This window comes from Gymnoscopelus microlampas, assembly GCF_963454915.1.
Source record: "Gymnoscopelus microlampas genome assembly, chromosome: 23".
Taxonomy (NCBI): domain Eukaryota; kingdom Metazoa; phylum Chordata; class Actinopteri; order Myctophiformes; family Myctophidae; genus Gymnoscopelus; species Gymnoscopelus microlampas.
Genome location: NC_139960.1, coordinates 24,878,420 through 24,893,474, shown reverse-complemented (window position 1 = coordinate 24,893,474; position 15,055 = coordinate 24,878,420). Strand labels below are relative to the sequence as shown.

The window sequence follows — 15,055 nt, the reverse complement described above, 5'->3', positions numbered from 1 at the left end:
ACCAGCTCATGAACACACACTATTTCAGAACGATTGCCACCTTTGATTGTCATTCATAGGTTCAGGCTTGCCATGCCCAGTGCGACGAATCTGCCGGCTGGAATCGCTGGATAGATAAAATGACGTAGGCAACCCTTCCTTAAATAAGCTTCCTTGCCCACCTCCAGGAAACAAACAGAGAACTGTTTACAGTCTCTACAGGCAGGTGTGTGTATCATGATTCCACAGAAATAGTTGTGGCTTTTACACCTGCAACATGGTGTGTGAGATGTAATCAATTTGTCAGAGCTTATTTCAGACCAGTGAATCTCTACAAGTTTCATTCCAAGGACCCCTTGATATATGTTTGATATGCATTAGGGTGGCGATGGACCCACTTTTGGTTATTTGCTGATCGCAATCTACACTGTATCTCATTTGAGAGTGTACAAATGGAACCCCCTGGAACCGCCTCAAGGACCCCTGGGGGTCCCTTTAGAGACCACTGGTCATGCCACTGGTTCTCAATGGGGTCCTTGTCCTTAAGGAGTCTGTAAATCCATCCAATACTTTATACAAATGGAACCAAATACCCATACTCTCTGAGTTAAAAGAAAACACTGAGGATTGTATAGCTTAGAGTAGGGTCCTATAGATTAAAATAAATACATATATATATATATATAAATGGTCCGAACTGGGGGTCCTTCAAATTAAAAAGGTTGAGAATAACTGTTTTAGACTAGGCTATTGGAAAGTCTGTGGTTGTTAGCTACATTCATTAAAGGGTCATAACAAACAAGTCACCTGCTGCACCTGGCTTCCACAGTGTATGGACAATACAATTCCATTTTAAGCTAGATGTTGTCTAGACACATTGCAAATATACAGAAAGGTCCTGGTTATTAGGCTCAGCTAAAACCATTTTTCTAAAGATAGCTAGTCTGCTTGTAATGACATGCCATTTCCCTTTCAGCTGTAATTAGACCATGGAGTCTTATTTGTTGACATGGCATTCAGCCAGTCTGTACAACAAAATAAGCCAAATGCACGAATTGGGGGTAAATTAGACATTTTTGAAACATATAGGCCTACAACACAAAACAAAGGTAGGTTATAAAACAGCAGTGAAGACGTGAATCACTGTGAGGTTTTTCCCCCCCTTTTTATTCTATTTTAATTTAAAATCAATCATATCCATTTCAGGTCTTTTGATCACTTTCACATACAACTCTAATGTGCGCATAATTATCAGAAGAAAAGCATTTGTGACAAAACGTGCCAAACACATTCCTGCGAGATGGTACATGTTCAAACATTTACAGCAGGTCAAAATCCACATAAAAATGTACCGGCTTCCAGTGGACACATTTATCCAGAGCACCCACCTGCACCACAAGAACATACATGTTTAATTTGGGTGGGACCATTTGGAATCAAACCTCTATCACTGGCCATACATGTTTTTATCCAATCAGAAGCATGGTAAAGGCTTTTATACTTCCTCGCGTGGCCCAAAGTGTCGCTCAACAACAACAAAAAAGATGTATTTCCAACTGCTAAGTGGCGAAAAAGCATAAATTAAGCCTGAAGATTGTAAATGCAGTGTAATTTACTAATTTGTTTTTCCATCAGGGTCCTGCTTAGGTACAATGTACAAGCTGTGGCTGGCCAAAGGAGCTTACTAATCTTTACTCTTACTTTCTAATCTTTTCAAATTCAATCTTGTTTGCATGGATGAGGTGAGATTTTCTAATTCAACCTCGTTTGCATGGGTGATGTGAGATTTCAAACGTTTCTAGTCTTTTAGAAGAATGCATCCACAAGACACCCACACGTTAGTTATCCTGTGATCTGTATCAAAGATACTGCAGCTACTGTGGCCTAATTTCTGATGCAGCTATTAGAGGGATCACTCACTCTCCAACATGCTGAGGACAGCTTCTATTAATAAAAAGTAAGAAGTCACAGAATCTGCAATATATTAACCTCAAGTATGCCTATGTAACATGAGTTTTAATTTAATTTCACAATGACCCCCCCCCCCCTTTTTTTTAAGATAGGGACAGGGGTCTACTCTATACAATTCTGACATAATCAAAAACATTCCATTAGAACACCAGCATGTTTTCATTTGGCACATGATAATTTTCCTTCATTTCAACCAACACAACACATGCACAACCCCATGCATACACCACGGCATGTTAGAATTGCACAAATGATGGTCTCTAAAACCTGACTTAGCCTTGCCACGGGCGGATCCCCTCCGATGCACTCTCAAGATGAAAATAAGACTCTTCAAGAAAGGGATTACATTATTTGAATAGTGGGCGGTGATGTTGTGGGGAAGTATGTGAGCCTTTGTGAGTACCCAGATGACTCATTGGGAAGGTGTAATCCCTAATTTATACACGTTGCCAGCTTGTAGATCAGTTCTTTTAGGCAAGCGACAGAGTCATGTGATGAAGTATAAATTGAGTTTAAGAGGCTCAATCTGTGTCTGTGGCAGAGGTATCCATATCTCTGAACAAGATGCTTGTTTTTGTTGCAGGAACCATTACGGCTAAACATGATATCTGACCTGAACATTCTAGGCTGGAATGCAGGCTAGCGTAAATGAGAATATAACGACTCTCCCAGATCCACTGGTATCTTCATGAATATTACTGATAGGGGACAGGTGTACAGAGTTGTATGGGTTTGTAAGCAAAGACAGTGAAGTTAGTTGTTAAACTAAAGTATACTAATTGTAAATAATGAAAGGGATGGAGGAACTGTAAACATTCAATGAGTACACATCACAGACTCTTTCATCTGCAGCCATGCAGTTCCAAACAAACAGATCTAGAGACGTTCCCAAATCTTGTAATTCCCGTTTCATCTTTTCCTTGTGTAGTGTCCCAACTTATTCTCTTCTGTAAACATGACACATAGTGAGGGTCTGCGTACCATGGGATAAGTGTGAGGGGATTTCCCTCAAACATCTGAATTCTTAGCTACCTTCTCTATGTTCAACATGCATGTACTCATCATAGCATCTCCCAGTTTCCACCAGTTGTTACCAGTTTACCTATCTAAATATGACTTCTAGAATAGAAAATAACCACCTAGTTATGGCTGGTTACCTGCCAAAGCGGTTGGTAGAGTATACTGTATATAAACCTACCTTGCAGTTAAAATTCATTCAAATTTCCATTGTCAACTGGCAGATTAAGTTATGTCTCACTCTGTACATAAACCATTTGTCACTCTCCCACCAAACATTCTGCCCCTACATTTTTGCCATCACAATCTTTGTGTCCTGCAGTACATCGGAGCACAGATTTCAACGCAACAAGAATTGCTAAAATGCGAACATCTTGGTTGTAGCCTATACTGAGACAGAGAAAAGAACAAATCCTCACACCCTCAACTTGTGGCACATTAATTCTCAATAACACAAATATACAGAATTCAAGAGGATTTTCTATTCTTTTTTCCCCATCACTTTTTGTAAAAAAAAAAAAAAGAAGAGAAAGAGGGGAAAAAAAGAATAATATAAAATATTAAGAGAAGTTTTACAGGTTCATTCTCAGTACAACTCCAACAAAAAAATCAAAAGTCTTCTCTTTAAAACTATTTACAAATCAACTGCCCATGGGTGAGATTCGATCTTCATTCATGTGTCACACATTGGGAAGACACTTAGACGTCCCAGAGGATATTAATGGGGTCCAACTAGTAATTAGGTGCTAGTTAGGTAGTTAACTTTGGCTAAAATTGTAATTGCCATCTGAAAAGTGTAAATTCCACTAAAATTTAAGGTATTTGCATAAGTCAAATGTCATCTTTTTTCTTTGTACAATTTGAACTTTCATTACATCTACAGATGGAGGGATGATAGAATTAAAAACATTACCACACTTATTACAAATTAATTTTCTGATTCGGGAGACTGAATCCTTTTCCTGGACCTTTTTGTAAATTGGGCACATGGATTTACAAGATTCCATCCATGTTCCAAGTAGATTTAAGACAAGCCCTCAACACCTCCACACAGCAAAGTGAAAATAACTTTTTAATATTTAACTCCATTTTTATTCTATTTTAAAATGTCAAACGTGTAAAAAAAGAAAAGAAAAAAACAGGCTATTGAGTTACGTTTTGTAAACAGCTCACTTTTGACAAAATGTCTAATGGAATACAAGTCCACAGTCATATGTTGGCCTCTAGGACGAGAGAGAGCTCATTGGCTTTAACTGTCTGAGGAGTCATGTAGTCATGGTTAATGTAGAATGCAACAATCACGATGTTCTAAGTAGGGATGTGGTCAGAACACTTTCTTTTCAACCAACTTTAACTCTATTCAGGAGTGTCATTTGATGATAAAGCCAAGTATGACAAACATGGCACCATACATTTCAAAACGTCTCTGATATAGTAAATTGTTTATTCTCAATTAGGTCCTTCCCTACTGTAAATGTGATACATAAACAAAAACAAATTTATTTTAAGATTTTAATAAACGACTTTTGCACAGGCCTGAGTGTGTAGATGGTCTTTTCTTTCCTGTATTGGTTTAATTCAACGTGAAGTGATCCCAACTCTAGTTCAAGGCCTCACATTCGACTTAAGGCGAAGATATGAACTTTGCATCACCATACATTGTACGTCTTAAATAACACAGTTATGGACCCCTACAAGGACAGGCAACAAGGAGTATTGTGGTCCCAAAGGGACAAAAGACGTGCTTATCTCACCAATCCAAGGTCAGTTCAGTTGCATTGTGGTTTGGGTAACTGTATCTCAGGCTCATTTGTTACAAGATGCTGTCTTGTTGCATGTTGTCAAAAGGAATCAGTGGTGGAAAGTAACTAAGTACATTTATTCAAGTAGTGGATATTGTACTTTCTTCTCCACAACAACTATTTGAAAACTTTAGTTACAAGTTACATAGCAATTTAGATAATTATTATTATTACAAAACATACATTAACCAATTGAGCCCTCATTTTTATGTCTATTATGTCTTTTCAAAAATAGCCGGCTATTTTATTAAGATTTTGACAAATTTTGAAAACGTTTGGAAGGAAACGTGAAATGGGGCATTCTGCATAGTGAATACTTTTACTTTTAGCACTTTAAGTATATTTTCATGACAATATTGTTGTACTTTTGTTTTGTACACATTTCTACATTGTGGTATTTCTAACTTTTACAAAAAAATCAGAGTACTTCTTCCACCACTAAAAGGAATCTAATACAGCATCATGAGTTATTTCCAGTCTTCACTTTATAATAGCTGTCATTACAGGGAGTACCTGGATACAGTACCATAATGTTTCTGTCCAGTCATCAGTATTTCTGAGGTAGTTTCTCAGACCACGGGTTGTATGAACGTCCAGTGAGGGACCACACCTTGGACCGTTGACCCTTGACCTCCTACTTAAGGTCAGGAGACATTACATTAAAGCTACTTAAGATCACTCAGTCTAAACCTGTTTAGTAGTAGTATTTTCTTCTTGTCTCCCTACTTAATTTCTGGAATCAGCTGATCATTTATCATTTTTATATTCATTTGGGGGGAGGTTGTTCCTTGTTCAATATTTCAACAATAAAAACAACATTTTACTGTAGTGTAAACATTGTTACGTTTTACAATAGTTAACTAATAACTACAGATCTCAACAGGTCAGAACTGTGAAGTCATTTGTTGTTAATCATTTTGTCAGTGGGCTGGTTTTGATATAGGACTTAGAATCTAAAGTCTGCAAAACTTTCTTCTAAAGTCTGTTGACATGGGGTTAAATCTCCCTTTTGTTTATTAGCAGAGATGCTCATCATACATAACAAAACAAACAAAAAAACAAAAACATCAATGAAATAAAATGACCCCAATAAAACAATCATACAAAAAGGTTCTGTAAGGCATTCCTTAACCAGAGTGTTACAGCAGTCATCCATGTCAGGAAGAACTCCAGCGCCCTCTACAGGTCGTCGTCTTCCCGTCGGGCGGCGGTCTCGAACGTGTGATTGAATCCAGTACCTTTGCTCGTGCGACAGACCACCACGGCACGGTTAGGTCCAAAAATCCAATATCAATCTTTGAGGTCTTTGTGTCCCCCTTAAGTTTATCTATCTTCTTCAACACTGTTTTTGTGAGTCATCCTCACAGTTCAATGGCTTTGGTTCTGTCTGTCCCGGGGTCGAAGAATAGACGAAGAGCTGCTACTCTCAAGGTCAAAAGAATCAATAGAATCATGCAAAAAAAGAAAGAAAAAAAGCTTGTGTCAGCTGTACAGACTTTCAGTGGAAAGGTGTCCAGTCACGTACCACTATGCATGTTTGCATTCCAACCAAACACCATATCCGATTATTCACACCTTCTGATGTGAAGGTGTGAATTAAATGACCCGGTATAGCGTTTGGATGGCATTTAACCCTGCATAATCCAGGTGGCTCCATGACTCCATGTTTGTACCCCTCTGGGGTATGCTAGCAGACAGCAATGAGGGCCGAGGGTTGGGGGGGGCGGGGGGGAGACAGTCCTATCTGCACGACGAGCCCAGAACGGCGGCCGTGGAGGGGGCCGTGACACTGTAGCGAGGGTAGTTGTCGTTGGGAGGTGGGCTGGGGAGTAACGAGTTCCCGTTGGTGGGTGAGCAGCTGAGCTGCAGCCGGCGGAGGTACTCCGCATGGACAGGCTTGTGACTCTGCAGCACTTTGATGGCCTCATCCACCGTGAACCACTCCCGCTTACGGCCTGCAGGGGGAGACATAGCATAGAGTATTGAGTAACTGTAGCCCTTCACCATCCAATAGACTCTATATGCACAGCAGCCATATAGACCACCAAACGTCACTCGTTCATCCCCAGGTTCGTAAAGTAATTTCGCTATGGAGAATAACATTGGGTCATCATAGAATCGTCTCATATAAGAATTGTGGTCCAAAAATAAACAAACTGTCTCGGCGCCATTGTCAGGGAGGAGGTTCTGTATAGTTTATGATAGTCAGTCACTTATATTTGAAACAGTATGTTTCTGGCGAAAATGTAACTAATTCGGCGGAAGTAACATTATCGTTTTCTCACCGTCAGTTGATGCTTCATATCGTTAAGAGTCAAGCCGCCGGGGTCATTTGTTTATTTTTGGAACACAGTTCTTATTTGACGTGATATTAAATACGTCTATGGGATTCAGAATGGGAGTGGAAAACTGCGAACCAGGTAGACAAACAAAGGATGCGTAAATTACGTCAGACTTCGGTGGTCTATTGGAAAGAAAGTGGGCCTCTTCCTTACTTCCTTCCTTCACAGGTGTTACCAATGATACTAATGAAGGCTCTGTTCCATTCCGGTCAAACAGAGTCAGGGTGCTGATATTGTGCATGTTCGCTCACTGGAAACACTCTGCTACACCAGTGGGTCTCAAAGTTGTGTCCATTTGGTTCCATTTGTTCACTCTCAGAGTTATGGGGGTCCTTGAAATTTAAATGTTTGAGAACCACTGTGCTACACTAAATGGAACAGAGCCTTAATTGGTAACACTGGTAACACATGTAAAGGAAGTAAGGAAGAGGCCTAATTTATTTCAAATATGGCTACTGTGCATAGAGCCCATTCTTATAAGTTGTGTGCAATTACAAAATTGCCAAACTGAATATGAGCGCATTAAGATTGTGTGCCGTTTTATTTTTTGTTTGGTTGACTGGTTTGTTTTGGAGCAGGTTTATTAGGGGTGATGGATATAGCAAGAGCAAAGAAATAACACTGACAAGATTGGGCGTTTGATTCCCACTGGGGGGGCCACCCATTATGAATCTGTGCACATACAGTATGATACTGTAAGGAGCTTTGGATTAATTTGGTATCACCCAAGATCCAATCTAATCTTCAGTTACAGTCATGTGGATAATAGGCTTGTTGATTTGCAATGCAACCGCCTGCATTGTATATTGTCACATGAGATTTCCCTTATTTTCTATTGTGAGAGAGAGAAGGGTAGCAGTAGTCCAAGTGCCAACAAGGTTATTACAACATCTCACCACAAGGGGTCATCTCTCCCCACATGTTGGCTGCGGGATGAGCAGTAAGATTGACTGTGGCTGCTCAGTTCCCTCTCCCTAGTGTTAATGTACATTATGACTGCATTGCATGAATAGTACACGCACTTGCAAATATAGCATTGGGTGCATTACACTTACATATTACTGACATAGTCATTCTGTCAGAGGGACACAGACATATACTGTGTAGATACACACATACTACATAGATACACACATACTACATACACACAGAAACAAACGTACACGCAGACACAAATACACAGTCATTAACAAACATCGTTCTGTAAATCAATGCGCTGGACACTTTTATGTTCATAATGAAAAGCTTTGTGACTTCATCTGGCCTCAGGCCCATCTTTTAGTAAGTAGTGGGAAATCAAATCACATATGAATGAAAGTTCATCAATGAAATATGATCAAGGTTTCAAGCTCCCGTTGCGCAGTAGAGAAACAAACAGAGTCACTGCAGCAAAGCAGTCCATACAATAGCTGGTATGCGCTGGTTTTTTAGCCCTAACCGCCAAAAAGAGTAACTCTGGATACTGTTGTCACGGCAATGGACAGCAGTTGATATACGGCTAGAGTGAATTACAGCTAAGAGCTGCTGCCACGAAGAGGAGAGGCCTAGATTTATGGACACCTGTGCTGCCTGCATGCTACTATCGCTGGAACAGTTCCCCATGCAGTATATTCACACATAAATCTATATAAATGCACACAGTCGGATACACTCACTATGTGAGAGGAACATGGCCCATGGGCACGTGTTTACTTGCATCACAGCCAGCACTGCAGACTAACAAGTGTGTCTCAAAAGAACAGCACATGTTCATGCTAAATTAACTAATTAATTGACTGTGTATACACAAACTCTCACACACAAACACGCCACATCATCAGTGAAATATATATATTTATATTTACCAATGTTAACAGAGTCCTCCCAGGCTTCCAGTGTCTCAGTAACGGTCAACACGTAGACATACGTCCGATTCTTGCGGTCTTGGTTTTGCTTTAGGGGTCAGAGAGAAAAGAGTATTATACCTATGTATGTGTGTGCAAAACAGCTGCAAGTTGTTCATGTGTTTCTGCATGAATGTCCCAGCAGTGTCAGCGCAGCATCCATGCATTATTGTGCAAAAGTGAAAAACATGATGAAAAGTTAATTGTAAACAATGCATTCTTAAGCATACATTCTACATACCAATACACTGACTCCCCTTTTGTACTTAGTAGCTGACAGTGACAGAACAGTGTTGCCTTATGCTTAACTTAGACTTACGGCAAAAATAGCAGATCTACAAGCTCGTAGATTGGGTATTTCCAGCACGACACAGTCGTCCGAGGTATAAATCAGGGTTTAGCTTAATGACATGTAGTGTCAGTGTTGTCAGGTCATACCAAACAAACTTCCCTTACACAGACTGAAAAAACGAATGTGGTCATTTATGTGTTGAGAGAGATTGGGTTTAATGAACCCTGGGCCCCCTTTGTCGCTTGTTAAAAAGCCTCCATTATGTCATTTCATAAATGCGTTTAGGGACCACTCAAACCCCGGGTCTGTTTTCTCCAGCTCGTCATTAGCCGTACAGTACACTCCATTACGCGCACAATGTGATTTTCCAAACAGCGCTACTTGAGCGTCCAGTGATAACGGCACACAGTACAGTACATTCCACGGCCGACACTTACCTCAAATACACCCAGCAGACGTCCTAACTTGCCCTTAACACCAGCCTGAGAGACAGGGATGGAAAAGGGAAATCATTATGAAGTGTCAGTCACAGACATGGAGGTTTCTCCCTTTTCCTATCTGTGATATACGTGCGTGCGTGCGTGCGTGTGCGTGTGCGTGTGCGTGTGCGTGTGCGTGTGTGTGTGTGTGTGTGTGTGTGTGTTTGACCGACTCCCTTGGGTATAAGGTGGACAAAAGCACTTTCTTTTTCCGTGGCATTTCTGTTTTTAATTGCGATGGTGAGGCACTGAGGCTGTTGGTGCTGCTAGTAATGATGGTGGGCGGTGAGGGGGCGAGACACTGATCTCTAAGCAGCACGAAAAACAAGTGGAAAACACAATTCAAAAGGCTGCCTGTTCTTTTAGCCAATAATAAAAGACAAGTTGTGCAACTAGTTTTCTCTTTTTCTTTTTTTTTTAAGAAAGGGAGTTTATGTGGGCTTGTATTTGGAGTAACTGTAGAATATGAGGCACGAAAAAGAACCCGACATTAACTGGTTGTAAACATTCAAAGGTTCTGCAATGTTCAACAAAAAGGCACAATGTACAAATGTACAACAGACTCTGTTTCAGGCAAAGACCCTACTTTTATGCTACCTACAGCAGTGGTCCTCAAAGTGGGGTCTTGGGGGGGGGGGGGGGGGGGGGGGTTTAACCACTTTAACCCTATATACATATTAATTTGGGGTCCGTTGACATGAAAACGTTTGAGAACCACTGGCCTACAGGGTGTGCTTTAGCTAAGAAGTCCAGCATGTGACTGTTACTACGTGTAGCCTATATGTTTGCCCACCACTGTAACCTTGTCAAACTCTGTTTCAACACACAAATGCCTGGCAGTTGTTAACCTGAGCAACAAACAGGACTGCAGAACTAGGCTAAACATTAACCCATTAAGACCTGAGGCCGATTCTAAAAATGTCTTCTAAATCCTAATCGTATGTTGCTATAGCAGTGGTTCTGAGACTATTTCATGTCAAGGACCCCCAAAATTATATGTACTTGGCCGCGGAATGGATCTCAAATATGTTGTTCCAGGGACCTCCAGAAGCAAAGATTTGAGTTAAAAATGTTCGCTTAAACAAATATATGTTCAAAGACTTGCACACATTTTCACGATTTTTCAGAAATAGCAGATCTACAAGCTCATAGCGCGCTATAAGCTTGAATATCTGCTATTTTTGAATAGCCAAAGTATAAAATAATGGTTAAAGTAATACTAGGTAACTTTTTCAACAAAACTAAAGTTAAATTGTATATCTTTTGTGAGTGGCAACACCCACTCCATGAATGTCACCCCAAAAAGCCTTTTCTATTATAATTTCTATTGAAAAGGTGGCTCGTGAGCCTTTCCCGCGAAAATGACGTCATCCGGCCGGACGTCATGCGGCCGGAAATGCACCGGTTTCCTGTTTGGCGAGGAACTACTGCACCGGTTTCCTGTTTGGCCAGGAACTACCACGCTAATAACAAAAAGGAATCTCACGCTGTTTTTAAGAGATTGTAGGATTTGAAGATCGAAAAACAACAGAAAAAGAAAACACAGCTCACGGTAACTAAAGCTCCACTGGCTAAGAGAAACGATCCACAGATAGTATAACAATTAAAAGAAGGCTTTTTGAAACGCTTCCGTCTTCCGGTGAAAACAAATGGAATTCTGGGTAACGGAGGAATAAACGAACGGCCTGCAGTGACGGTAATGACCAGCAGAGGCTGCTAAAAATCGTTATTTGTGGACCTGCATTGTATTACTTTAAAGTGGTTACACAGATGCGTTCCCGGTTTTAATGGGTTAAGGCCACGTACACAGGCTGAACAGCTTTTGCTTGGTTTGATTTCATTTTCTCTTCTCTGTGGCCATTGGAGCCGTCAAGACCATCATTTTGTGGGGTCTCTCCTGATCCATTTGCAAAAGTCCAACTATCAACTATGAGTGCCCAGTTTATTGTTTTCCAATAACTGTAACATAGTTTGTGAATAGTTACAACAACCCACAGGATGTGATATAACTATGCATGTTACCTAAACAGAAAGCTGGAACCCTTGAATGCTAACAGAATGGCAGTTTGCGGTCAAGTTTCTCTTAGTACTAGTGTAGTGTAGTGTAGTGTAGTGTAGTGTAGTGTATACTGTGTAGTGTGCTTGGGTACCAAATTGTAGTATAAACGGAACTACGTACGTGTTCTCGTATGCCTATGCTTACGCGGATGCAGCAAGTATAATCAGGCTTTAACCTAATTGTAAATGAGTAATTTGTGCATGTGAGATCCCCGCACATCACCCCCACACAGACAGGCTTTCCAGGCTGCTCTGATTCCTGTGAGACACACACACACACACACACACACACACACACACACACACACACACACACACACACACACACACACACACACACACACACACACACACAAGTGTCTCATGGCACCTACAATAAATGGAAAACTCGATTATCTCCTTTACATGACACTTAAAAGTTACGGTAATTAATCTAAATTCCATTCGCAGTCATCAAGTTACTGCCAAGACTCACCCCTAATGCTCTGTGATATTTTATACAAGTGCAAGGATTATATACAAAAGGCTAAGGCTAAATAGGCTAAGGCTAAGGCTAAGGCTAAGACTATACAGAGGTTAATGCTCTATGGGTCCACTTGGTTACATTAGCACACTCTCAGAGGTGTGTGTCAAAGTGTCCCTGAACAAGACACTTAACAACCCCCCCCCGCCCCCGAACACTCATCATAACTAAACCACATGACGAGCCATCAGTTGGGTGAAGCTGAAACGGTCTCCCGTTCTTGCTTTCCTTTTTTGTTTTTACAAATGGAAGACACACGGGAGACATCCTCACAACTATCATTTATAGTTGTGAGGACTATAAATGATAGTCCTCCCAACTATAATAGGACTATAAGGGATAGGGTTCATGGGACGCCCATGAACCCTGGTGGTCCCTAAACCCCGTGTTGAGAACCACTGCAATAGAGGATTCATTAGACTTAATGGTTAAAGCATTAGTTAAAATGACTGTCAGGACTCGAGGAACCTGTCCATTCAGCTTCAGCGGTTCAGCCCATCTTCATGCGCTGCTTATGTAATTTAAGTTACATAATTGTTGAAGAAAACAATCAGAATACCTCACTTTACTTTAGATTCTTACTCAGTCCTCCCTTTCCTGGGCAAACCTAAGCCTTATCAGCTGCATACAGTAAGTTCCTAGGGTTGTTGTTATTTTTAGCTCAAATACACAAATTACTACAATTCATTTGTATAACAATTTGGCACTTCACAGGGCCTGACAGCTTAGAGTTATTTATTTAGTCTAAATTCAACACCTCACACCGAGAAAAGTCCAGCCCCTCTCTCTCTCCTTCCCCCTTCACCCATTCCCTTCACCCAGCATACCAGAGGTGTCATTTAAAAAAAAAGAAAACGAAATATAGGGTGGCAAAAAAGTTACCACTTAAGCCCTATTTCCCCCACACAAAATAAATAAATATAATTTGTATATAATGACATTAAGAAAACACGCGTCTATAACATGTGTCACGTCACAATGTAGATGGACGGGCCGCGTGGATTGAGATGCGTGGATTGAAAGAATCTGATTAATCTGCAAAACAGCAGTCTGAGGTAGAGACGTGTATAAAAGAACTGAATTTGAGGTTAAATGTGATCGCTAGGGGGTGGCAAATTCCAATGACGTCCCTGCAGCATGCCTTCACCCATTCCCCCCCCCCTCCCCCCCTCCTCTTCTCAAGGACTGACCGACTGGCACTACTTTAGCAGTGTCAGTCGGGCCCTTTGACGTGCATGTCAGGGGCCACGCAGGCCTGAGGGCCTGTGAATGTACAGGAATCCGGTACAGTGCCAAGTTTAGCTCTGCTGACGTGGACCAAGGACACAAGGTCTCAGAGGGCAGCAGGACCTTTGGAATACCACCGGCTGCTCCTCAATCACCCTGCCTCTGACACGCAGGTCAAAAATTACACCTCTTCATCTCTTTCTTACCAGTTGAACCCTAGTGCACATTCTGTGAAAATAGCAGATCCCAAATCTCCCAAATGTATTCCCCGAAGAGATTTGGTGTAGAGGGAAAAAAGAAGGGGGCCAGGCCTAGTATAGACCCTGGACAAGGAAGTATATAAGGTTAAATATAAAGGTTAAATGTTAAGTGGGGTTTTTGTGTGCGTCTGGGTGAAACCATATTTAAAACGTTTCGACTCATCCTGAAAAGTTTCCAAAAGGAAGCATTGGCGCTCAAGAGAGTCAACGGGCCAGCTGATCAGCAGTCGTGTATCCTGCCGAAGTGCCTTTGAGCCAGACAATGTTCAATCATTAAAATCTTTCTATGACCAATTGCAAATGCCAATCTGTGGCGTGTCAAGGTATCAAACAAACCATTGTGCCTCTTAGTGACGATCAAACAGCTGTAAGTGCACTGAGTCTGGGTCAAATTTGCGCTGTCTTCCCCCTCAGGTGACAACAATGCTGACCTTGTCGGCGTCTACACAGTGAACTGATATCTGCTTAAACAAAAATGTCCAGACCGGTCGTTCCCTCATGTGGTTCCCTCAAAGTGGTGTAGAACTCGACACGGTAAAATGAGGATTCGTTCTATCTAAACAAAGCAGGGATTTCCTGCATTTGTGCGTCAAAAGACAGAAAAATCCAAACCTACACAGATCCACGGAGTGCTGTGAACGTGAGTGGGTACAGCCATGCATTTGGAACATGTAATAAATGTGAGGTGGGAAGACTTACAGTGGCTACCACTGCAAGTCTAATACACAACAAATGCATGTTGAAGGAGAGACTATGTATGGTGTTTAACTACTAATTTATTTATCCATCCATCAAGTCATCCTCTCATCTCCTCACCTCCTCAAACACCTCCCGTATGGCAGCTCCACACGGTTCCTCCTCTGGTTCCATTCCTCCTCCTGGTACAATCCACTGGTCTGGGTGTCTGCTGCTGCTCACTAACAACACCTACAAGTGGAAATAAGATGTTTAGCCTTTTTGCCCACAAAACTATGATCAAAGATACAAAAGTATCCACACTTTCCTCTTTTTTTTAACTAAATTGTCAATACGCTTTCATGAAAATACATCACAATACATCATAAAGGCTAACAAGACGAGGGCGAGGCTGTGTTATAGTGCATGTACTTCTGTGGTGTCAGAGTATTATCACTATGTGACTTTGCACTGCTGCTATGGAAAGTTTGACAGAAGCAAACTCAAGTGATAGTGACTGTAAGTAGGCTGTGTCTAGTTTAACCCA

General features: G+C 41.2%; 1 protein-coding gene across 1 annotated transcript in view; it reads right to left on the bottom strand.

Moving 5' to 3' along the window:
* Positions 1-1,125: 1,125 nt before the first annotated feature.
* Positions 1,126-15,055, bottom strand: part of LOC311039935 (diphosphoinositol polyphosphate phosphohydrolase 3-beta-like) — a 36,037-nt gene continuing 22,107 nt past the window's right edge. Inside the window, exons 3-6 of the mRNA XM_084049962.1 lie at positions 14,650-14,760; positions 9,724-9,768; positions 8,956-9,043; positions 1,126-6,724 (exon numbers count right to left, since the gene is read on the bottom strand). Of these exons, the coding sequence (XP_083906088.1) occupies positions 6,510-6,724; positions 8,956-9,043; positions 9,724-9,768; positions 14,650-14,760 (459 nt within the window). The 3' untranslated portion in view covers positions 1,126-6,509. The remainder of the gene's footprint in view (positions 6,725-8,955; positions 9,044-9,723; positions 9,769-14,649; positions 14,761-15,055) is intronic.